General features: G+C 40.9%; 1 protein-coding gene across 3 annotated transcripts in view; it reads right to left on the reverse strand.

The window, feature by feature from the left end:
• Positions 1 to 24760, reverse strand: part of TNFRSF19 (TNF receptor superfamily member 19) — an 82429-nt gene extending 57669 nt beyond the window's left edge. Inside the window, exons 1-3 of one of the 3 annotated variants that reach the window (XM_016162664.2) lie at positions 24182 to 24760; positions 5948 to 6050; positions 3775 to 3885 (exon numbers count right to left, since the gene is read on the reverse strand). In XM_016162664.2, coding sequence (XP_016018150.2) covers positions 3775 to 3885; positions 5948 to 6016 — 180 coding nt within the window. In that variant the 5' untranslated portion in view covers positions 6017 to 6050; positions 24182 to 24760. Of the gene's footprint in view, positions 1 to 3774; positions 3886 to 5947; positions 6051 to 15599; positions 15706 to 15961; positions 16132 to 24181 lie in introns of those variants that run through there. The other 2 variants (XM_016162665.2, XM_036228465.1) reach the window with 2 other exon arrangements.
• Between the last annotated feature and the right edge of the window lie 1243 nt (positions 24761 to 26003).

Here is a 26003-nt window from a genome sequence, read left to right on the forward strand (position 1 = left end):
GCCCCAAATGCCCGGCTTGTCCCAGTTACGGGGCCGTGGCAACAAGATTTTGTATTTTTTGCCTCAGAAATAGGGAAAAGACATCATCAATTATCTCTCTCATAAACTTTCAGAAAGTAAACCCTGTAGCAGAAGAGGAAAAAAAAACTAAATATGGCTCCAATGGATAAAAATCCTCAAAACAGACTCGAAATGGCTCAGTGATGTGTCATAGATTTTTCCCAAAAAGACAAGAAAATGACTTATCAAGCTGGATCACTAACAAGAACCTACATGAGGAGGGACGATAACAGTTCGGGGCTTTCGGAGAGGCAACGGCACACCAGGAGAGCTAGGGAGACGGGACCGCTCGGGATGGCGCAAGAGGGGGCGCGGAGGGCGCCCCGGGGAACACCAGGGTTGGCTCCCACGTGGCAAGATGGAGCGGGAGCCGTGGAGGAACAGGAGCAGGCGGTGTGTGGAAACCGGCGGCCAGGACGGAGGCGGCTCGGCCCAGAGAGGGAGCAGGCGGACCAGCTCCTGCACCGCACATGGGCGCGAGGCCAACCCGACGGGGACGGCCACCCGTCCTAGGAGCTGCTCCTAAGCCAGAACTTCGGGAGGAGGATTTATCATGTTTGAGCTGCACTATCCAATACAACAGCCATAACCTCGCATGGTGAAACTTAAATTTAATTAGTTAAAATGAAATGAAAGAAGCGATCTAGTCCCTCAGTAACACAAACCATGTTTCAGTATGTCTTAAAAAGGGAGTAGAGTAATGATATATGTTATTAGAATACATTTAGCATTCCAGTCAAAGTAAATTGTTTATAAATGTAGTTATCTAATGATTAAAACAAATTTAGTCTTAGGCAAAAGGATAAATTTTCCCTTGATTTGTAAAGCATGGAAGTGATGATTAACCAGATATTTGTTAATTTAAGTGATTTGTCTGATTTTAATATATTCAAAACTTACTTTTCTTTCCTGTGAAAGATACATGTTATTGCTAAAAACTTAATAAAGGCAGCCTAAAAAGAAAAAACTGCAAATTTATGATAGGGCGGCTTAGAAATTTCTAGCCCCAAAGTAGTTGCTAATGAAAAACTCAAGCTCTTTGCCTTAATTAGTTAACTGGGAAATAAAAATGCATTTATATTTCCACTGGCACGTTTGGTTCCTTTGACCCTCTCTTAGGCTGTGCATCTTAGTGGATCTTTGTGCACAAGGCTCAGTTGTTAATTTTATTTACTAAGAGCTAAAACCAAGATAAAAGACTTGGTGAAACATATTATTTATAGCACACACACAAACAAATCCATTAACTTTTATGTTCTAGATTTAATTGCCCCTTTTCCCCCTAAACAATCTGAGGTTGACTCATCCATTCACGCCTTTCGCCAAGTTATAGCCTGTGTCTGCTGGGAGCTGGGGCCTCTGTTTAGATTCCCTGTCTGTCCTGAGGGTGCTCACCGGGGGTGCTGGCAGCTGCGTTTGCCCCGAGATAACTCATGGATTACGGTCCTGACCTCACCCCCAAAGTCTGCCGCGAAACACCTCGCTTTTATTATCATTTCCACGTCACTCTAGTAGATTGAGAGTCTTTGGAAACAAAAGACATCATTCTATTTACAGCATTCTGTTTTTAGTAGTGGTGTCTCCATTTACAAAATATTGTCATTCTCATTACACACCCACCAAAAATGTCAAATCCTAGAAAACGCAGCATTCCTACGTGGGATGTGAACATCGTTCTTGGAACAGTTGTTGGCCGAAGATTCATTTGATGAATCCGATTTATGTGTACGTTTCTGTGACATCGGGATTAGCAACAAGTTCTGTTTAGAAATAACTCCAAGAACAGTTCTTACATTTTATTTTCACACTGAAAACCCAGTCAGATTCACGTCGGCCTCAAAGAGCATGTTTATGTAAAATCGAATTAACGCTGGCAGCCAGCTGCATTTTTTTTTTATCTAAGAGGGGAAAGGGTTAGACACAGTAAGGATGAAAGCCGCATGAGCAGGTCACCTGCCGTCAGGGCGGCCACTGCAGGGCACACGAGGACATGGTCACATTTGTCACATTTGCGCATCTGAGTGGGTCTTAGGAATCTAATATTTCAGTGATATCATTGCCTTTACTTTTATTCTTTCTCATTCAATTTCTCCTGGTCATTTTTTTTTTTACCTGAAAAGCAAATAAAATAAGTACACGAAGGAGACGTATTTGAATTGCTTCTCTTTGGCCACTTCCAATGTGACAGGGCTGGACAGCTATTTCAATGCTGAGGGAAAATCGCTACTTAGAGAAAGATATTTCTTCCGGATATCCATGGGACATGATAAAATATGGAAACTGTTACCTGATGATCTCAGCAGTTAGCTTTTTTAAATAAAAAAAAATATTAACGCTGACAGGACCTTCATCCTCGGATTCTCTAGAAATGATCTGGAGGTTATATTCTTTGGATTCAAAGGATGACGTTTAGGGAACTGTTTCTTAGAAATGATTTGCTCATCTTGGCATCTGTATAGCTTTATGCGTATTTTGACAGAGATTTGGGAAAAGAACTTTCGAGGGGTACGAAAGTTTTCCTCTTGGGCGCCGTCACACTTCTAACTGCTCTGTTCACTGATCCTAGACATGCACATCCTCTATAAAGAATCTTTACACACCCACCAGAGCAAAGCCTACGGCTGAAAAGGCATGTAACTACGATCCAGATTTTAAAATACCTGGGAGGCTACAGTTAACTAGACATCACGCAGAGTTCGAAGGTCAGGCAGTGTCAATCCAGATAGAAAGCCCAGGATACTGAAAGCCACCACTTATCCAACACGACGACCGGACAGCCATCACTGGGAATTACTCACGGGATGCAGAAATCCCTGTTTCCTGCTGTTTGTTGATCATAGATCAAAAATCTATGAATGCCACGACTCAACTTTAAATAATGGCGGTCTGTAGGGGAAGAGGACTTCTCATTCACAAGTCACTTTAAATAAAAACGCTTTTGTTCCTTTTCTATCAGGAAGACTTTGATGCTTAGAACAACAAGAAAATGATACATCAATTCTCCACAACTAGTAACATCTTCAAAAGGTCAGAAAATAAAACAAATGGATATATAGCTCTGAACACACTCATGAAAAAGAAGACCCCCAAGAATATGCGGGACTCAGAAATACATTGGGCACACTTTTCCTTAACTGACAGAGGCTAAAATGAACACATTTAAAAATACTTCCTGGGAGTACCACGCGCTCGACGTGGGGAGGTTAATGACACTTGTGTCGTCAAAGGAATGTTCGAAACCCTGGTTTGGAGAAGAAGTGCCACCTTGGGCCAGCATCGCCCGAGGCTCCATCAGCCTCTACTTGACAAGTGAAGGCAACACTCACTCTGAGAAAAAGACGGCCCAGTAAACGGTAGCATTACCGTTTTCTGACACCAATGCTTTGCTTTTAAATCTTTAGTAGGATACGGATTCTTTCCAATTAATGCAAAAAAATCTTAATAATTCTATTCTTTCAATGAAATATGAGAAAGACTAAATTGCATAAAATGATGACATTTGTTGAGTTCTGGTTATTAGAACCTATTTCATTTATCTCGGTAAGAGAAATGAATCAAAAGCACTGAAGAGGGAATTGTGCCATATAAAGGTATGTATGAACCAAGAACTTTGTCACGGTGACCAAATCTTTACCAGTAATTAACTAGAAGAATTGAGCTTAAAAGAATGAATTTAAAACATGCAGATCTATAGCTTCACCACGTTTACCATACCTTGGACAACTCCAGGCCTGGCCCACATTGCTTGCAGAGGACGCAATTTCCGGACCGATCCCTGAATTCTTGTTGTCTGCAGTCCCCGGTTTCACAAATCACTTCACGTGCCTGCAAAAAAAGTTTCACAAAACACTATCTCAATGTAAGTTAATTACATTTTTTTGCAAGAAATAAATAATATTATCAGTATTATTCACACCAATCACTGAATGTAAACCTTAATTTGGAATGAGACCAGTTTAATTTTCATCTGAGGAAGAAAAAGCACTTTATCAATCAGTCAGTGGGACAAATAACTCAGTAAGCCTGATTCTTTTCTGTGTTCCCTGAATGAGGTCTCCTAGGGTCTTAAAATCATCTCTGTCTTCCTCTGATGCGTTTCTGAGGACCTAAGGTAGAAAACAACTTAGAAGATGCCATTTTCTAAGTAAGAGAATGTATAAAAGAATAGTCCTTTTGCAAGATGAAAAATTCTGATTTCAAAACTCTATTTTTGATCGAGAAATATAAGCATATTCAAGAAAAATGAATTGAATAAACAAATAAGTAAATGAAATAATTCGCAGCTACAGAAACCTTCAGACATATCTCCCACCCACTTCTGATACAGAAGTTCTAACCTTTTTCAGTGGAACGGCATTTATTTAGAAATCGTCTTTCAAAAAAATTCTGACAACTGTGAGATCATTAAAATTCTTGATGATGATGAAGATGACAAAAGTGGCCAAACTCTCTGAACTCTCCAAAGTATACGTGCTACGTGATTATAAACTTAATTCTTAAGATTATTATTTAACCACTTAAGCGGGACCTAACAATATACTTTGGTTCACAGCATAGGACTTCAATGGGAAGATGATTTATTTGGCAAAAACAAAGGTTGTAAGTCATTTCCCAAAATACATCCTTTTTTTCTTATTTTATCTAAAAATGGTACGTTCGCCTGACCAACTATCATCCTACAAAAGTGTCTTTAATCTGCTTCTTCACAGTATTTTGTAAAAGATGTTAGAATTAATAGAATCTCAGACTGGTGACAAAATTCAGTGCAACCTTTTATCATCGACAGGAAAGCCCTCGACGACATTCCTGACTATAATTTTGTTTTCCTAAATGAGAGCTGAAGGCCGGAAGCACTGTGGGGACAGGGACTGTCGTTATGGATAATGCCTATCACACACAGGTGCAGAGGAGACTGTTTTTGATGGTTATAATAATAAGCAATTATTCAGTACAAACTACCTCCACCTTGAAGCAAGAGAATCTGTAATGACGTCTGCCAGCGTCTTCACCTGAAAGCAAGGCCTGAACTTCTAGAGCAAGCAGGAGGGAGAGTTCAAGGTGGGGTTCAAGACAAGAACAGGATGTGGAGTTAAAGGTCGGAGGATCTTTTCCAGCCTCTCTAACTCGCCTGACTAACAGTCTGAGGGGAGGCAGACTCCCTCCCACCCCAGAGACTCAATGGTTTTGAGAAAACCATTCCCTGGTCTCTCTCCTAGACATTCATTCCGATGCCTAACAATCTCAATGGAAAGAAAGGAAGTTTTCCTTACAACTGCCTGAATCTCAGACTCCAACCGGACCCCATTTCCTCTCACTTTGTCTTCCAAGAAGACTGGGTAAATAATTCAGTGCAAGTAATTCTTTTCATGGATGTAGATCACAATTATATCTTCAAACTAAGCAAGTTTCAATTCTTTTGAATGCTTTCATAGATCTTTTGTGTCAAGCTTTCAAACATGAGAATTCTCAATCTGTCCTTAATGCTTTTTGGAACCAAGGATATAAGTAACTATATAAAAAATAACAGCACTTTTAAAAATCAGTTCTAAATACTTCACAAACTGTGTCGGTCATGGGCTCCAAATCAAACCTGACGGTCTCGCTAGGATATACTGTGTGTTTGCCTGTGAACCCAACGTAATGATAACAGCCCCGGGGCTGTGAATAAAGCTGTGATTTTATGACTACATCTAACTTTAAATAAAATAATTCCAACAATTATTACAAACATCCAGAATCGGCAGCAATCTTTGACTTATTAAATATAACATTTATAAAATGAAATTTGAAAGAAAAAATTTGAAATATGGAATTAGACATAGAAAATAGTTTTAGTACTACTAAGATAAATTCTTTCACTACATTTATGAAAGTAGAGTTGACTTACCAGATAGGCTATTAAAACTACAATGGTGAAAAATGTTTTCTCTTGTTCTAATAGCACTTTTAAAGCCATTGCTCTTGTTAAATGTATTTATTGTTGAAGATTCCTAAAAGGCAAAAAGATAGAGTTAACATTAATAACAATTAGTGACTGTGCTTGGTATTTACTATGTAATGTTTACTATTTGCTTACAGATACTAGGTAACAGTACTTAGGTTTTAAAAGGAATGACCTTTAAAAAACACACAATAGGCATATAATATGTAATCTTTATAATTTAGGTTATAAGAGGTAATGCTTTGTCTACTTGAATACCACAGGCAAAACTCCCACTGGCTTTGAATTTCTAGGCCTTTATTTTCTGCCCAAGGCTCTAAAATGTTCAATGTACTTCACCCAGTGGAGAATTACATTCAAACAGTGCCTACCAAACATTCCATTCATATGGGTTCAATCCATGCCAACAAGATAATAAAAATGATAAAATAACAATTAACACCTGCTAAGTACTATGAGCCAGATACTGTTCTCAGCATGTTGACGCATTTCATCCTCACAGCTACTCTGGAAGGTCCAGACTAGGGCTATCCCCATTTTAGAGATGGGGAAACTGAAGCTCAATGAGAGCTGGGTCACTTGCCCAAGGTTACTCTGCTACTCAGAGACGGGTGGGGTGGCTCCAGAGTCCCTGTGTCACATACGCCCTGCAGGACGACCTGCTTGCATGGACCTTCAGCTCCACTAAGAAGTGGATGCAGCTAACCTCTGGCATGCGTGAGTTCTTCCCCAAACCAGTTCAGTGCAAGCTAGACATGAGCAGAAAAATAAGGACTCATTTAAAAACATCTGAAAATCATTTACAGGTGATAAAATTAGAGACACTAATCTGACATGTCAATAAAAGATCATCCAAGCCTCTTTTGTCTTCGCTGGAAATGATCTAAAATATAGAAACAAATCTGGTTGTTTTGTACAGATCCACGCAATGACAAGAGTTTTTCTTTCTTTCTCTTTCTTTCTCTCTCTCTCTCTCTCTCTCTCTCTCTCTCTCTTTCTTTCTGTCTTTCTTTCTTTCTTTCTTTCTTTCTTTATTTCTTTAGTCTCTCTCTCTCTCTCTCTTTCTTTCTCTCTCTCTCTCTCTTTTTTCTCTCTTTCTCTCTTTCTCTTTCTCTCTCTCTCTCTCTCTCTCTCTCTCTCTTTTAATAAAGACTTATCTGGTGGCTCCATCTATCAGGTAGAGAAACAGGGGTTCGATTTCCCTTTACAGTTGCATCTTCCAAAACTAACAGACCCAGAGCAGATAATCTGATTCCTGAGAAAGAAACCAGACCAGGGAACCAGAACTGTGGGCCAAAGAGCTCAAGAAAAACAATAACCATAACAACAGAGGAAGCAGCGCTGGGCGGGCCACTGTGGCGACTGCTGGCTGAGCGGCCGGCCAGGAGAGCACCCGAACACAGCCTGGAGATGGTCGACCCAGATGGGCACTGCGGCTGCTGAGCGGGCCCAGTTATATGGGCAATAAACAATCATTTTTATGTTTGTTGAATGAACGATCCAATTTTCGTGACTTCAAACAGCTTTTATTGTTTTTCCAGCTTCTTGGTCCTAACTTTTTTTTCCTCTCCCTTGTATATCTCAAAATCATCCAGCAGGGACCCAACCGTGCAACTCACTGCTTGTGCAGACACAGGATCGGAGTCAGAAGATAAAAATCACAGCTCTGTGAAAGGTATGGTTTATGTTATCTCTTGACATGGTCCTAAAATTTCTTAAAGGTGCTCATTTTTAAAGGTAAAAAGACATCTACATGGAATTAAACTGATACGGAAAAGAGGATATAAATACCAAAGCATTCACACAAAATAGGAGAAAAACGAGCTAGACAGAGTCAGTGTGTACCAAAATTGAGCAACTAGTCTGGACAGAATACTCTAGTGGGATCCTGACTGAGGAACAGACCAATACTGTAGCATCTTCTTGTAAAGGTGATCACTGAAAGGCACATCTAGTTAGAAGTCATGGTAATAGGATTTTGACTTCATAAGATACACCTGTTTTATGTCAAAATGTTATCAATGGTTAGGTTCAGATTGTGGCATTCTGAATGAATTTTTCCCCTCCCTTTCCTAAAATTTCTTTACAGTATAAATATTTCATTAAAAGGAAAAAATATATGTATAATGCTCTTGGGGCGAAAGGTAACTGACATGGTTTTCCCCCTGAAAATTTATGAATTAAAAGAGGTGACAAGATAAAAATCACATAAACACTATCAAAAAAAAGGAGAAAATTAAATAAAGTAACTAGGATTTTTGCATCACGAAGAGTTTTTAAGATGATAGGGTAGAAATATTAATGGAACTGTATCCTATGTGCTAACTTGTATTATTCTTCCAACACGCAAACCAAAATTGACTAGTTTGAATGAGAAATATAAAAACAGCATTGGCCTGCCGAAATGTCCAGTGGAAGAGGTAGGTTTGCTCCCCCAAAATTATCTTCTAGACGCATTAGCTTGGCCCCTGTGCCCTCTACAGTCTCACCCAAGGGCCTGCCAGTCCCACCACGGCTCACTGCCCTCACTGCCCATCCAGCTCAGCCACACGGCCACACTCACACTTCCCGACCGCCCGTGACCTTGCCCGTGACCTTGCCCACAGCCGCAGCCTGTCGTTGCGGTCTGCAGAGCTTTTCTCCCACTGAATCCCTCTAAGAGCCAGCTTCACCGTCACCTGCTGGCTGATGTCCACGGCTAAGCGCGGGGGAGGGAGTCGCTTCCTGTGTCCCCTGCGGCCCCTTCTACGTCCACGTGCAGTATGTGTCACGCTGCACAGCAATCACGCTTATTTAGGTGTCAGTTTTACTCATCAGATTGTGCGCGCCTTTAAAATAGAGACCACACCGGATAGTGTCTGGCACATGAAGGTGCTCAATGAATGTTTGCAAATTAATTAAGTGAATGAAGCAGCACAAGACAATAAAGAATATAGTGCGGAAAACAAGTGAGATTTGATTGTACATGACAGACCTAATTCTTCCGTGGTGAACAGAATAAACACTCTATTCCATACGTATCTATACACACACTATCTTATCACATCTTCGAGGCATTAAAGAATACAGTGATGTATTTTTAAAAATTCTAATCCATTTAAAAGAATGCAAGCAGTTCTTTATAGGAGATTTCTTACATTGGGAACTGAACTGTGCCAGTGAAATATGTCACTTCTCTTCTCTGTGACTTCCCTTTTATCCTCACTTTTTATACCACGAGGCTGGGAAATAATTTAGATGGGGTAGATTGTCCTGACAGCAGTCAGGGTGATCTAAGTCCAGGTTTACCCAATATGGGTAATAAGACCCTGAGTTTCATCAGGAACTGTCAGGGAAAATGGGCAACCAGAGCACCTAGAATTTCAGTTCCATTTCTCAGCAATGTCACTTTGAAACTACCTATCTACAGAGCTAAAAATAGAACCTACTATCTCCTAGGGTTGTGGTGAGGATTAGCTGAGATAACGCTTATGAAGCACTTAGCCTAGCACCCAGAACAGAATGAAAGCGGAATCCATGCTGGTTGTTGACACTGTTATTGTCGCTGCTGTTCTTGAGGCCACTCATCTGCTGTGTGACCTTGGATGAGTGACTTAGCCGAGGTTTCAGTCTCCCCATCTCTAAATCAGGCGCAGTGACAGGACCTACCTCCTGGGATGGCTATGAGGAGTAACTGACTTTAACAGCTGTCAAGCACTTACAGGAGAGTTAATTCATGCAAATTATTTCTGGCTCATCGGAAGTGCTACATAAGTGTCGCCAAGGATGGCTGTCATCGTTAATGATATTATTGAGGATCAAAGGAGCCAATGCGTGTGACAGGGCTTTGATTTTGTTACGCAAACGCAAGACATTATTCAGATGGTTTTAGACTTTTAGACACACAGGCCTGTGGAAAGCGCGCGAAGACTAAGAAGCGACCCAAAGTTTGAACTAACATCAAATGCTGCATTAAGGCCTCAAAATAAGACCCCATTCCCCTTACTACCACCCTTAAAGCAGACATTCACCCCCATATGATGGGAGAGGAAACTGTGGGTCGAAGGACACGTACTAGTAACAGTGGAAACTGAATCAAATTCATGCCTGCTGACTCCGACTGTTGGCCGCTCGGCCGGGGTGACCTGGGGTTGTACCCTACTACGCTGCAGCACCCGGCGCCCCTTCCCTTTGGCATAGTAGGGCTGCATCAACAAAACTGGTCAACGAAAACGAGATTACGGAACCAAATACTACGGTTCCTGACCGAGCCACACGGCCTGGTTTAGTTAGACGCGAACAGTTCAGCTGGTAGACTGTTACAAGGGGGACCTCGGATTTCTTGGACTAAAATGAAATACCTTCAGAAATGCTTTGGCATTCACAAAAAGAAGAAAAATTTAATGAAATGACAAGTGTTTAAGTAATAATATTTAAAATAAAAATAAGGCAATAAAAAGGTATTTATTGAAATTGGTTTTAATTTCTGGGCATTCTGGGTCTGGCCCAAATAGAAAAATGCTTTTACGTGCTCCAGTGTTCTATTATTTGGGGATGACTTGCCAAAGACATACGAATTATTGTTACGTACTGGGGTTGTCATCCTTTGCCACATACAGACTAAACAACATCTATTAATGATCCAGCAACCATTTTTTGCAAAACACGTACAGAAAAACTGGCTACGGCTAAGCATAAGAAGCCTAATGGTGCCTGGTTTACTGTATCTTAGGAGGGGGGGATTTCTGCCTCACTACCGGTAATATCCAGCAGGGTGGTGGTACCAGGAGAACCCGGCACGCAGAAAGGAAGAGAAAGGCGCCCGAAGCCCGGAGCTGGCAAACATTCTGCTGAGCTGCACAGTGTCGGCCATTCAAATCAAGCTGCACAGCCTGCTCCTTTAAATGAATGGGAACCACATGGATGTGTCCCCTCTCAAGGCGGCAAAGGCACAGATGCTGAGATGCACACCCCTCCCACTGCCTCATTCAGATCACGAAACTGTGCTGCTGTGTCGCCAGGCAGAGGGGCAGGGCCTCAGGGGCAGCAGTGCCGGGAGGGACAGTGCTGGCTGCTCCTCTCACTGGCCTGGCAGATGCTGGGCCCCAAATCACAGGGCTCACTCCAGCCTGCACTTCCCTCAACCCCCATTCCCGCTTTCGCCTTAGGGCCTTCCTATATACCCCGCCTTCATCTAGCATGCCTGCCCTCTCCCGCCAATTTGTCAAAGTTCCTCTGGGATCTCCCTAAATGTGGCATGGGCGCCTCTCCTCTATGCTCCTGTAGCATCCTGGACTTACCTCTACCTCATAGCATAATTATCCAGTGACTTTCTCTCTCTTTGTGGCCCCCGTGTTACACATCTGGCCAGCAGCATTATTTAGTTCAGTCATCACAACACTTAATTTTTAAAGTAAGGTTTCAATATTAAAAACGAAGAATTTTCTTGAAAAATTAGAGAATCTGGCCCCCATGAGTTCCCGCATGAGCCAAGGCTGGGCATTCGTTGTCCCTTACACAGAAGAACATATACTTTCCCGTGTCGACCACTCCCTATTGTCACACTGGGCTCCCTTCCTTCGCTTTATCACCAACCAAGCCATTGGAGGTTAGAGGTTAGAGTCTGAGGACTTAATGACAAGAACTATGATTTCGCTCTGGAACTGTAACTTATCCAACATGCCCAATACGTGTTGGACGAATAAAGAAATTCACCAATTAGGGATAATGTTTTACTTCTTACGGTCGTCGTAAGGACTAAAACAATATATGTGAAAAGTACGTGCACCTATAACTTGAGTTTGAAATATAAGTCACTGTGGAAGAATGCAGCTTAGGACAGGACCCCAGTTCTTGAATAAAGAGCTATAATATCAACAACAGTCACTAAGGAGGAAGAGCTGATATTTACCTTTCTAATTTTAACAAATCGGTAACCTTTCTGAGAAGGATCTTTATTTTTGATCTTATAAATGGCCCAAATATATGACTAATTAATTAATTAATCTTAGACTAATTTCAATAATCTGGATAATTTTTTTCATAATAAATAATTTAATTTCTTTACTTTTCCATCCTTTAAAAGCTATTTGATTTATTATCTGACATGCAGGGCGCGCAACAGGTAACAGTTTTTCTAGTAAAACTATATTAACATTATGTAATGAAGCTATATTCAACTCATACATTTTTCCAATATGCAATAAACTGAAAGACTTTTTAAAGAAATCAACATTAAAGTAAACTGGCAAGCTTACAATTTATAAAATCAGCACTGAAATAAAGCCTGTGCTATATACATATAGCCTTTTACGTTTTAATGGTGGAATATAATAATAAATGGCTTAATAATAATGTCAGTCCCATATGCTAAGAGAAAAAAAATAATTAGAAATTTAGTGTACTTCTATTTCCAAACAGGACAACAACCCTAGCCTCTAGATATCCTGTATCTTAGCCTTCAATTTCACTTTATTCTGAAAATTGTTCTTCCTACATCATAGAGTTGGCCGCCCTTTCTGTAGCCTAAGACGTTCACAAAGGTATACTGTAATAAAAAAATATATAGATGTTGCTGTTGGCTAGAAAATGAGAATGATTTTCCTTTTTTCGAGTCATGAAGTATTTTCTACTAAAAACTCTAAGGCTCTAAAACGTTCTGTTGCCAAATACAATATCTTCGATTCCCCCAAAGTTCAAAAACATCAGGGGCCATTCGCTGTCAGGCTTCAATTTTTTTTTTTTTTTTAACAGAACTTAACCTAGGATAGGGTTTTGTGAGACTAATTCCTTTTATTTCTCTGAGTTGGAGACTCTACCATCTTTGCCTTAGGAAAATCACTATCATACAGTGTTCTCAAAACGTTCAATCAGCAGGCATATTGTAACAAAGATATTTTTCCCCCAATTCAAAAATGTTTATCCTAAAATACAAACAGAACAATTGTAGCATCAGGGAATGGGGCGGGGTGGGGGGGCGCTCAAACATCACAGTCTATTCTAAGAGACTTGTGCTAAACCATTTCTAAAACACAGCTGTTTAAATTTGTATCTTAGAAGCGAGTCTGGATCGATTCCAAAACCACTCTCTGCAGCGTTTGGAGTGTTCTTCTCCAGTATAAGTAGCCCCTATTCTTTTAGAATTTCCTCATATTAGACCCAGCCAAGCCCACTAATATAACATTTCATCTTCAGATATGCAAGTTCTTTTGTCTTCTCTAATTGCTGATAGGTGGTTGTTCTTTTTAAAACACAGGTTTTAAAGCTTCAGTTTAAGAGGTACATTTTTTTGTGATGTGTGGACTAGAAGATAACCCAGTACTGTTTAAACAACTTACTTTTAAATGTAAACATTTTAGACAGATAAAACGCGATGAATGAACTCACTGCTTGACCAGTAAATCCTGAAAAGAAATTGTGTTCATACTGCTTTACTGTTCTTTTCCTTCAGCTAGAAGTTTACTTTAAGAAGGCTTGAACATTTAATAATCAGCTGCCAATGAGAAAAATGTATTTAACTGTTTAACTGTTCCTGGCTCTCTTATCACATAAACAGCTGTCTATTTATTAGGTGTACGTTTATTCAAGGTGGGTATTCTTATTCAACCTGTAGTCAACACAGAGCATGCTGGCCTTTTCCAGAATTTTAAATGCATAACTTTAAATATTGATTCGTGAGATTTAAAAGGACGTGGCTTTTTCACATATTAAAATGCCTGCAGTTTTTCATTCATGTTGTGTTAATTTTTGAATGGTGGGACCAATTGTAGGGGACTGGGTTAAGCTAGGAGTCAGAGGCTGAAATAGGTGAAAAAGGAGAATCAAATGAATGTTAGCAGAATTCCTCACTTAGGTTTTAAGTCATACCCTAGATTCATGTACTAGAGCCATAAGTAGTAAATTAAATTAATACATTACACACAGCATCTGACTATTACACGTCTCAATTAATTTCCCGCCTAGTCTTCTGGATAGGAAAGGCACTTTACATTGCAGTTTCAAATGCGTAAAAAGCCTTCATATACCCTTAACTTCATATTCAAGATCCAGCCTGTACTCAAGAGTCAAAAGAGATTCCCGTCAAAGAAACAAATAACTTCCATGAATGTCCCAGAAAATACTAACGCGCCACCCCGGAGTTAGCACTTACTATGGAAAAAAAAAGTTCTGAAGTCAGTAAAGCCCCGTGGCCTGGGGAATAAGGTAGATGTCACAAGACATTTTCACGGGTTAAAAAAAAAAAAAAAAAAGAACTTACAGAGCTTGTGATAACGCACCATGCACTGAGAGGTTAAAGCAATATTTTAAAAGTGAAGTTGCATCTCTATGTTTTGTATTATTTTCAGAACAACTTTCAGAACAACTTTTAACAGGACAACCTAGGATAGGGTTTTGTGAGACTAATTCCTTTTATTTCTCTGAGTTGTAGACTCTACCATCTTTGCCTTAGGAAAATCATTGTCATACAGTGTTCTCAAAATGTTCAATCAACAAGCATATTTTAACAAAGATTTTTTTCCCCCAATTCAAAAATGTTTATCCTAAAATACAAACAAAACAATTGTAGCATCAAGGAATGAGTGTGCGGGGGGTGGGGGGAGCTCAAACATCACAGTCTATTCTAAGAGACTTGTGTTAAACCATTTCTAAAACACAGCTGTTTAAATTTGCAAAGAAAAATTATTTTTATAAGTACCACACCTCTGTGAAGACAGTCAAAAACTGTCTTCCACAGTAGGACTCTAGTTACATATCTTCTAATTAGATAATAAGTAGTGCTTGCAATAAAAAATATTTCTAAACTACATGAAAGTAGCATTGGCAAAAATGCCTCAGGTGAAACTGCATAACAGAAAACAGTGAGTAAATCCTGAACTAATGCAATATAATCCTTCCTTTTGCATAAAGTATTTGAACATGAAAATAAACCCACAACATATTAAAATAAATTCTTCTGTTTTCATAAGCCACCTTTAACAACAACTGTTTCCTATTTACATAAAGAAATCATCTTCTAGTAAAGGAAAACTGTCACTGGCCGGACTCAAAAACCACACCTTCATAAACATTATGAGTTAAATTGTTTCAATTACAGAAATATCAAACAACGCTTATGGTTTTGTTTGAGCAGTGAGTCCTTTTATGCATAAAAAGTGTCATGGATTTCTTACAATGGTAAATGTAGGTTTGGTGCATAGTTAGTTCCCTACCATCAAAACAGATTCTTGAATTTTGATCCTTCCAAACTTCATCTTCAAGAGAGTATTAGCTTAATTTCTATTCCATGAGATGGCATCAGAAACTCGACAGGGGCTGTGAGAGCTGACCTTTCTAACCTACTACTACCTGCTCTTCCCATCACTACACTAAGCAGTACTGCTGACACGTGTGAAACTTTCTTTCTCCCCTCTCCCCGCCTCCCCCGCAGAATAAATATGTTTATAGACTACTTATAAATCGTGTAAATGTTCTTCCGCCTGCCCAGCTACAACAGGGTCGTCCCGGGCTGCAGGCAGCTTCCTCCGGAGAAGCGCGCTCCGGGCGCGGCTGGCGGCGCCTGGGCCCGGGGCCGAGCGCGAGCGGGGAAGGCCCGGGGGAAGCCTCACGCAGACTCACTTACACACTCACGCCCGCTTGCCTGACAAGGTCCCTGGAGAGGAAGACCAAGTCTGGTCACTCCCGTCGCCAGCGGAGACCCGGAGGCGCGCTCGCCCTCTCGTCCCTCACCGAAGCCGCAGCATCTCCGGCGCCCCCGCCCCCCGCAGCCCCCGGCTGTCACTCCTTCCCGGGGGGCGCCCTCGCCCGGCTCAGTCCGCCCTCCTGTGCACTGGAGCAGCCCTCGCCTGCCCCCGCCCTCCTGTGGGCAGCCGCCGCCCCCCCCGCCCCCATTAGGGACGCCATTCCGCGGGAATCCACGGGGGGTGAGGGCTACGAACCACCGCCGCGCGGCACCGCACACCCGGGGTGGAGCGGGGCACTCACCTTCTCTGTCACCTGAGGGGGCCCCGCCCGCGGCGCTCCGCGTCCAGCCCTCCAGGTCCCGGCTGAGGTCGGGGCGCAGGGGCGCGCGGGGCCCGGCCGCGTGCAGGGTGCGGGGCGCGGCGCTGGGTCCCGGTCCGCTCCCCGCGCGCACGCTGTTCGCTGCCCCGCGCCGCCAGCTCCGCGCTCTCCGTAGCCCGGCAACGGCCGCCGCCTCCAGGGCCCCGCCCACTTTTGGGCCCGCCCATCGCACGCCCCGCCCACCTCGGGCCACGCCCCGCGCCACGCCCCATACCGCGGGCAGCTCGGAGGCTCTCTGCAGCGCCCCCTCTCACCCTCCGCTGGGCCCAGCCCCGGCTCCCGGCCTCGCTCGCTGGCGCTGGCCGCCCACCGCCCCCCGCGGCTGCGGGAGCCCGTAAATGCTTACCCCGGGCAGGCCTGGGGCTGGGAGAGGGACACCGAGACCACCGAGAGCTTGGTCGTGTTGGGGGAATTGCCCAGGTGAAGGGAGGGAGCCTTCGTTTCTACTCGGCACGTACTTTCCCGGCACCTTTGTGCCTTTCCCTTGCGGGGTCACAGTCTACCCAGCGCCCGCTTCTGCATGTGAGCTAAAAGCCCCCGCGACAACGGTGTGGCGCATTCCCTCGGGTCGATCAACATCATGATGGCCTAGCTCACCAAGAGCCGCCTCATTCATTCATTGCTGGATTTCTCCAACAGATACTCACCCAAGGCTCATTCACCGACAGAAACCTCTAGAGGTCACGGGTGCTTCCTAGTCAACCGTGGCCACCTCCCCCACGCTCAGACCAGCCCCGTGCAACTCTCGGGGTCACTCAGCAAACTCAAAACCCCTGGCGAGGCGGCGGAGCACAGGGCCGGGGCTTCCTGCTTTCGTCAGTACCTTGTGTAAGGCGCTGAAACTTCTAAACTTCAGTTGGTGAATTATGAAGGGGAGCTAACGGTGCCCACTTTGCACTTTTACTGGAAGCAGTGAAAGAGTCGTGTATGTAAAAAAAGTACTTTTGCAGCAGTAGAATGCCGTAGAAACGTAATTATTGTTTCATCCGTCCAGTGAGTGGATAATAAAGGGACAAAGTACCTTCAAACCCAAGATACTGCACATGACTTTGGTACAAGGAGGCACCCACCATGCCTTTGTTTTCTCCACAGAACTGCACCGTCTCTTCGGATGGAACCAAATCCTACGTTTTCTATACCCTAAGGACCTAGCAGCCTCTTCATAAATATTTGTTGAGTGAATGGACAAGTTATTAGACTTAGCTACTGATAAGCACATCTCCTGGTCCCACACTGAGAACACCGCAGTGCTGTACTAGGCACTTGTGAAAAATACATTAAAAATATCAACCCAAGTGTCACATCGCAGCGCTGTCTGCTTCAAAGCTACCACGGGGAGAATGTAAGTCACAATAATGGCTTCTTTGTAAATGACCTGCAGGTGACATACACTAGCTTATTTGAACCTCAACATGAGTGCACGTTTCCCTACTTGGTGGCTGTTACCTAGTACTACTGCAGACTCATTGTGCTGCACATTGTTATACTCAAGTTACCTGTTTGCCTGGGCTCCTTTCCTCAACTAGATGTCCATCTCCTGGGGGCACTTCTTGTTGTCTTAATGTCGCAGAGCCAGGCTAGCACGTAGGACACTCGGCACATCTTTTTTAAGCTGAATCATTACATCTTCCTTGTAAGGTCTCCCACATTCCCCCCTTCTTCCCCTTTTCCTCCTCGTCACACCACCCCCACCATAGTACAGGCCCTGCCCACCTTTCACCCGAATATTGCCCCCACTGTCAAACCTTTCTCCCTGCTGTTCGGTCCAGCAGACCTGCTTCCCTCTGCCTGTCATCACTGTCACTGCCCAATTAAAAGATGAACAAGAGGTTCCTTATGGTAAAGAGTGGCTTCTATACTCCTTGAATTCGCATTCAGAGATTTCCAGGATTGGGCTCCGCCCACGTTTTCAGCCTTATCTTTCTCTCATCTAGACCATACACTTTAAATTCTGGCCCAACTGGTCTGTGTGCCTTGCCTCAAAGTGCCCTGAACTTGCCCTTCCCTTTGGTCTCTAAGCGTCTTCTTCATACTCACCTGTTTCTCCTACTTCTCTATTCCTTACATACTTTACCTGACTCCTATTTCAGGACTGACTCAAAAGCCACAACTGTCGTGAGTCTCTCCAAGGTCTGTGGCCTTCTCCTTACAACGATACGCTTGCTGCCTTCTTTCTTGTGTCAGAGTTATCTGGGATTGAGCTTTCTTCCTCAAGAATTTAAAAGTAGTTCTTATATCAAACATTCACATAAATGTTCAATAATGTGTTCTGAGTGGAATGTAATCCACTGGCTCAGGAACCAGCTTTTCGACTTTAGCCAAATGTTCTTTTTTCTTGGGCCAACTTCTGTACTTAGAGACAGTGACACATTATGTTCATTAGTCACTGAATGAAACATTTCATGCGCATGTGATTGATCTTCTCAGTGAGCCTATTGACTCACTGGAGAGAGAGACCCCATAATCTAGTCTTGGATGCTACTTGGCCAGTCACTAGTTGCATGCCCTTGGAAAAGTTACTTAATCTCCCTAAAATTTTTCAGCTGTAAAATGAGCTGTTTCATTGGTGGTTGTTAAGTAAGATAAGGCATTGAGATCACTTAGCCCAATGCTTGGCTCATGGTAAGTGTTCACTAAATGGCAGCCATTATTAGCAGCAATATACCTTTTGTAGGGGCAGACGATATCCAGCGTCGGTATATAGGTGATTATAGAAATGATGTTTGACAGCGAGGACAAAGCTTTGAACCTCTGTGCACTAGCTATTAAGTGCACCTTACTGTAAAGAAGAAGCATGTTAAGTCAATAAGTGCTTTCCACTTCGAGTCTATATATGATTTGGGGACAGTACCTGAAGGAGAACCCAGGCCCACACCAGAGGTGGTACAAAAAGAATCACATGATCCCTGGGCTCATTCAGAATGAAATCGATGCTCGGAATTAGAGCTGCAAGCATTTTTCTCCCTTTAAAACACTGACTATTATGAATGGGTTGAAATTTTTACTGTAAAAGCTAAATTGTTATGAGGATCTTGGTAAAAGTGTTGTTTCTAAGATTACATTAAAGCAGAGGTCCTCAAACTTTTTGGCACAAGGGACCGGTGCTCCTATGAGAATCTAATGCCTGATGATCTGAGGTGGAGCTGAGGCGGTGATGCTAGCGCTGGGGAGCGGCTGCAAATACAGATGAAGTTTCACTCACTCCCCAGATGCTCGCCTCCTGCTGTGCAGCCCTTTTTCTTGCCTTTCCTTGACCCAGGGGATCCCTGCATTAAAGGCTGGTTTTCTGAAGTTAATTTTAGCAATATCTAAGCCAATACCAAGTATATTTGTTTAGAACATTTTCCAAAAATAAAGTTTAACTAATGAAGTAACAGACTTCTTGAAAAACAGTTTCAGTGATAACCTAGCTCACTGGAAGAAAATATATAGAAAAATTATTTGACTTCTTGGTAGTTTCTATTGTGAATTACACTATTCCTTGAGAAAATGGAGTAGAATGCAAGCTACATGAAAATTCTGAATTTTTTCCATTAGTTCACAGTGCCTGGCACATGATAGTTACTCATTAAAAATTTGTTGAATGAATTAATAAATGGGGGTAGGGATCTCAAAGATTAACAAAGTTTTCCAAATATAGTTAAGAGAATAAGGGGAAAAATAACCAAGACCCAGCTATTTAAGTAATTCCCAACACCCATTGCTGCCAATTATAGACTATCGGTGTAGGGCTGGAGCCAGACAGTGAGTGAGTGACATGCTCAAGGTCACACGCCAAGTTAAATAATAAAGCTAGAATCAAAATCTGAGCTCCTTTCACCATACCACCAGTGCATGAAGCAATATACATAAAGGCCAAGGAGGTTATTTATTTACTTTACATAATGTCCAGCTCGTGATATTTGTGGAGCAGTGGTTGTAAGTTGTAGCACTTGCACTGATCTGTGTGAGTTCATGACACCCCTGTTGGCCAGACTCTTTCATGTGTTCAGTGACAGAAGAAATGGGTATTGACTCTCTTCCTCAACTTCTGGGTAAATATGGCGGACTCCTCTGCATATGGCTGAATGAAGGAGCAGGCTCACTTGGCAGCAGCCCATGATACGAAGCCATAGGGCTGCCAGAGTATTGCAGACATTAAACAGGATGGAGAAAGCCATACTTATCTGAACTCATCTCAGAGGGAGCATGATTTATGTTGAAGGGTTGGCGTGATAAAGTTGCTCAACACCTCACCTCACCCTTCTCACTAAAGAGCAAAGTTAAGTCACAGTGGATGGTGTTAAAGTACTTTTCAGTCTAAGAATGTGAGACTCAGTAACTTCTGAGTGGGCGGATTTGGAGCCAAAGCTGAATGACTTGTGACAGAAGAAGAGAAACTAAGCACAGCCATCAAGGACCTTCCTTCTGCCCCCATATACATAGCCCATTCCTCTAAATTGAGTGGACAATTTTTTAAAGAATCACTCTTTAAAGGGGCACCAAATTATTCATTTTCTGGGGTGCTTTGAACTGGTCCTGCCATTACAGGGGGGTCTGGCCAAACCAACTGTGGATGCTTGAATTTGGTCCAGTCCTGAGGCAGAGGAAGAACGAATTATGTCCTGAGGTCCTTTATAGCTGAAGATCCTAGGCCAAATGATGGAAAACTATCAAAAATGTCTAATAACTCTCACAAAATATAATCGAAAGAAAGAAAAAAAAACGGAGCTTGTTTTTTAGCCAAAATTTTGGCTATGTTTGCTAATAGAGTTCCACTATTTATATAATTCTTATAACGGAAAGAATTAACTGCCTAACTCTAGAAAAAAAAGGATCCAGACATACTCTAGTGATGCCACTTAATTAGTCCTGTGGCTTTGTATACATTATTTAACCTCTCTGAGACTCATTTTCATCTGAATAACAACCATGACAAATTTCATTATACATTTAAATGAGATAGTGGCTTTAAAAATACTATTAGAGTGCCTTGCACACAAGTGTTCAAAAATATTAATGATTAATTAATAATGGCGAACTAATAAATATTCATTAATGTTACAAAGTAATCATCTATAAAGCTTTAAATTAGACCTTTATGGGGGTCATAAAATATGAGAGACAGATTGCTAATTGGCTTAGAGACTAGTATATAGGTGCATGTTTTACAGTCAATACATAATTTTATTCACAAGAAATATATTCATTTTTTCCAAGAAAAAGAAAGAAAGAAAGAGTTCATGAAAAGGCGCTCAAGGATTCTTAATATAATCAAACATAGAACACAACACACATCATGTACAAACCCATATCAAATTTGCAAACTGAAATCTCACGAAATCTCACTGGGACTCTCCCTTGAGGAGTAATAACCTTTAATTAACAATTACTTTTCATGGAGCCTCTCTAACGTCTTCCAAGAAAATAGCAATTCCTTGGAAACACATGAAGATGTGCTTATATGATGCCAAAATTATATATATACACATACACACAGACACATACATGCAAATATATATATAATTCCACATTGCGTTGATATATTACATTCCTGGTGAAAATTATTCTAAATGTGGTGGTAAATTGTGTGTAGCAGTGATAGTGTTTAGACTGCTTGGAAATACAGAAGCAAAGAGAACAGTTGCGAAATAACCAGACTAATCCAGTTGACTGATATCTCTATCTCGGAAACAAAAAAATGTACTGCAGGAGGAAGTGGCTTTGATCTGTGATCAGCTACCCAGAGCATTTGCATTAGGAGTTGTTGGAAAAAGGACCATGCATGGTGAACTAGAAAGAACATTTGACTAGGACTTAGAAAACTAGCCATGTAACCTTAGTTAAGAGAGTCAAATTACTTTTTTTTCTTTGTCTCAGTTTGCTCATCTGTAAAGTGGCTATAAAAATTCCACTCTGCTTATTGCATGAAGATGATCCGATCGACTCCCTCCTTTCACCCATGAGAAAACTGAGCAGTGAGTGAAGTGACTCTCTTAAGGTCACATAGCTAATCAGTGACAGAATCATGACTGGAAATAAAAGACTTTTGAAGAGTTGGACTTTCTGCGGTAACAAAGCCGCCATTGAAGCGATAGGAAAGGGCTTTGAAACATGTAAAATATAAGGGTTTCGTTTGGTAGAAGTAATTTGGAGTTTATCTACTAAAATCACAGTTGAGATCGTTGAAATGCCTTTTGAGACTGTACCTGTACATTCAGCAATAGCCGTCTTTCTTTTACCATCAAATAGAATCTGTTTCATTTCTCAACGAAGACATGAGAAGTAAACAATTATCTAAATTAATTCAGACACTGAAGTAGATTTTCAAGGACTTGACTTGCCCAAGCTAGTTTTCTACGAAGTCTAGATTAATCAGATAATTGCTAATTCTCTCTTTTGTTTTGTGCTGAGGAGAGCCTGACTTTGTTAAAATGAACCTAGTAACAGAATAAACAGTCATTTAAAACTATTTTAAATCCCAAATCTAAACTAAATGGAGTTCCTAAGTACATTATTTCTTTAGGCATCTTCTCCAGTCTTTACTTTAAAAGCTTAATTTTCTTTATCTGAATGTGAACATTAATACTACTTTTGTGATCTAAAGAGAACTTTTTAAGCAAACAAATAAAAAAAAAACCCAGCCTAAACCGATAATCCAGGATATTGTGAACATGCTTTGTTATACTGTCAGTAAAACAAAAACTTAAATGCCTCTCCCGGCATGACTAATAAACAACAGTTAAGTCTTTTAGATTCAATTCTTACTGACACATTTTAAAAATATAGTCAGCTTAGTACGGTTTTAAATAATCTCCACTTAGCTATCAAAGTTTTATAATTAAGCAAACAGTGCTAATTACCCTCCTTCTAATATCAGGAGGCAAGTTTAGAAAGTAATTTAATTAATTGGCTCTGAAAAATTAATTACATATGAAATGAGCCTCATTAGACCTTTCCTGTTTCATCAGAATTTCAGACTAAAGAATAACTGGTCTTATCACATAATTTCTTTGTGGTTTGCCTAGCATAAAATAGACTTATGATGATGATTAAATATTTTACCCAAATAAATTTTGGACAAGAACATTGTATTGAACTAATGTGAACATGAAGCTCTTACTTTTCCACTGTAATAAGTATTTGCATCTCAATGTAAAGATTTTACTCTGTGTATCTGTTAGATGACTGAACTGACAAAAAAAAAAAAAAAACAACACACATACACACAAAACAAACAAACAAACAAAAAATGCCTCATAATAATTAACTTTCAAATTTGGCCCAGCAATGTATTCTGGCTTTGCTATGTTGAGCATAAACTAAAGTGAAATGTGACTAAAAACTTTATCACATAATAACTGTTGATTACTCAGATAGTTTTCATAAACTGTTGGCAAATTGTAACTTACAACAGCTGTCACTATAAATTTAAAGTAAATGTTAATTTAGGAATATTAACCTTGTAAATGTTTGTGTAAATCAGGCTTGTGCTATTTTCAAAGGTCACAGAATGGCACTAGAGGATTTTTTAAGCAAACTTAAGGCAACTTTCCCCTCGCTGTTTTAAAATTCTTCAGTTTTGCACATAAAAGGCTTTAATCATACTTGAATGCCTTCTCAGTGATTCCCTCGAGGATACAAACCGCATAAAGAAATGCATTTGATAGGTTTATGTCTCGGAGGTGAGAGAATAAATAAACTAAAGAAACAGTATTGCCACAGATGGACTATACTCTTTTATATAAGAAAACAAGGAAAGCATTGGCACCCAGTCCCACCGCCTGTTTACTAAATGAAGCAACCTGTAAATACTTAAGAGCAATTATAGCTTACAGACCACAGGCTCTGCAGCGTCATCCTGGGCTAAAGTTAGCCCTCTTCCTTTTTGTCCTGTTTGAACAACTTATTTCCAAGTAAGATTTGCATGACACATTGCAAAGCCTTTTGTACAAACTCCTAACATGGCATCCAGTGTCATATTTTCTCTGATACAGACATGTAGCCCAATGGAGTAGTCAAGTATAGAAACGCTTGTTTCTAATGGATTAGAACCACTTTTTTTTTTTTTCCTGAGGACGCACAGGCAAAAAGCGAAGCGAAAGCCACAACAAAATATAAAATGCTGTACCTGCAACGTGCTGAACTCTTTCCAGTACTCACCCTTTCGGCAACTTAGCTTCTCCTTGGCAGGGCTGCTGTGCCAAATGCTTGTACCTTCCCAAAATTGTATGTCAGCACAAGCCCAGACGAAACTTCAAATCCAGGAAAATAAAATTAAGCATGCAGATCAAAGGCAGAGGAGCAGGGAGATGAAATGCCAGTAATCTGATCGGTGATCAGTCACAGAGCATCAAAGGCAGGGCTAGGTTTATATATAAGCACGGATATCAAGAAAGTTTGCTTTCAGCAGGTAGCCATCCTCCCGCCTCCTAGTCCACAAATTCTTTTGTTTAACACGGATCGCGTTGTTTTCCTTTCTTTCTTTCTTTCTTTCTTCTTTTTTTTTTTTTTTCCTTCAAGGAGGCAATACCGGTGGTTCTCCCAAGCTTGGGCTGAGTGGCTGGATCCGTAGCCTTTTCGGTTCCCAAGCTGTGTTGTGGAGTGTGTGTACTGGAAGCTGCCTAGTGCCAGCGGGTTCTGCTTTATCCCTTTCATCTCGCTCAACTGCAGATCCCATGACATCATTCAGCGCCGTGGGACTGGTAGGAGAGCTATAATTCAGCCTGTGGGGGAGTACAGCTCAAGTGAAGCCAGACTTCGCCTGATTTCTAATCACATAGACTATAGTGCCTCGGGCAGGACAATTTCTGTTATCTGTTCCTCAGTTGGAAAGGTCTGCAATTGTTGCGTGATGATTGGAATGTGATAGGATCCCTGATCCAGCCAGTTTCCAAATGACAGCATTTAACTGACTCCTCGTTGATGAAAATCAGCAAGTTTTCGCAAAGACCATCAAATAATCAGAATAGTTATATATCACTGTAAGACCACTGCCAGTTGGAGAAAATGACACTTCAAAAATGTGTTTTTGTTTTAAATGTGACAAGTCTTTAAGGATTTTAAGTAAGCTGTCTTTTCCTTGAAGCTTACATTATTAAAATTGACGGCCAATTAAACAGTGAGTGTTTTAATTAAAGTAATTAATGGGCAGATAACCAACAGTTAATCAGTGACTAATATCTGCCACCCTCACTTAAGCACCTGGGCAGAGACTTAATCTTAGCCTTGGTCTTAGTTTGGGATTCTGAAAATTAGATTTTTAAAAAATGCTTAATTCTTAGATAAGTGTAATTCATTAACACCTGTTGAGCTGTTTACAATTCACAAAAGAGAATTATGTAGAGGAAAAAAGCACTTGCCCTGTGCTTAACCCTAGGCTGTTCTTGCCTTTTACTGTTGTGCCTTCTAAATCCAGAGTTGGAACTCCTAACTCACTAAAAATCACCACATTGGTCTAATTTTCCGTAATTTAAAATTGAACTAATTACACATTATTTAGATTTTTTTTTACTACTGTTCCTTAACAATGGCAGTCGATAAAATAAGATTATTTTACTTTTAGCATTTATCGAAATAAAAGATAATAAGAAATTTTATCTTCATTACAACACAGGATACAGCACATTTCTGAATTCCAGACCACTGTTTTATGAAATGGAGGAAAAGTTCTATTTTGTATTGGAAACTTGCCAACTTTTAGAAGGTCACTTAAAAATATCTTTGAAAAACTTAGAAAACAGTCGAAGTTAATCTTTATACAACTTCCTTCCATAATTGGTTTCATCTAATTATTCCTGATGTGATATTTGAAAATGTAGTCTATGATGTCTTTATTTCCAGATTTCTACAATTCTTGAACAAATGTTAATAGCAAGGTATACGGTTTGAACAGTTAATGAGTTCAGTTTTACATTTAAATCATCATGTTTATTGTTCAACATTTCTTTAATGATTTTTCTACCTCAGACACCATTTCTCAAAG

This window comes from Rousettus aegyptiacus, unplaced genomic scaffold, assembly GCF_014176215.1.
Source record: "Rousettus aegyptiacus isolate mRouAeg1 unplaced genomic scaffold, mRouAeg1.p scaffold_m13_p_11, whole genome shotgun sequence".
In the NCBI taxonomy this organism is placed as follows: domain Eukaryota; kingdom Metazoa; phylum Chordata; class Mammalia; order Chiroptera; family Pteropodidae; genus Rousettus; species Rousettus aegyptiacus.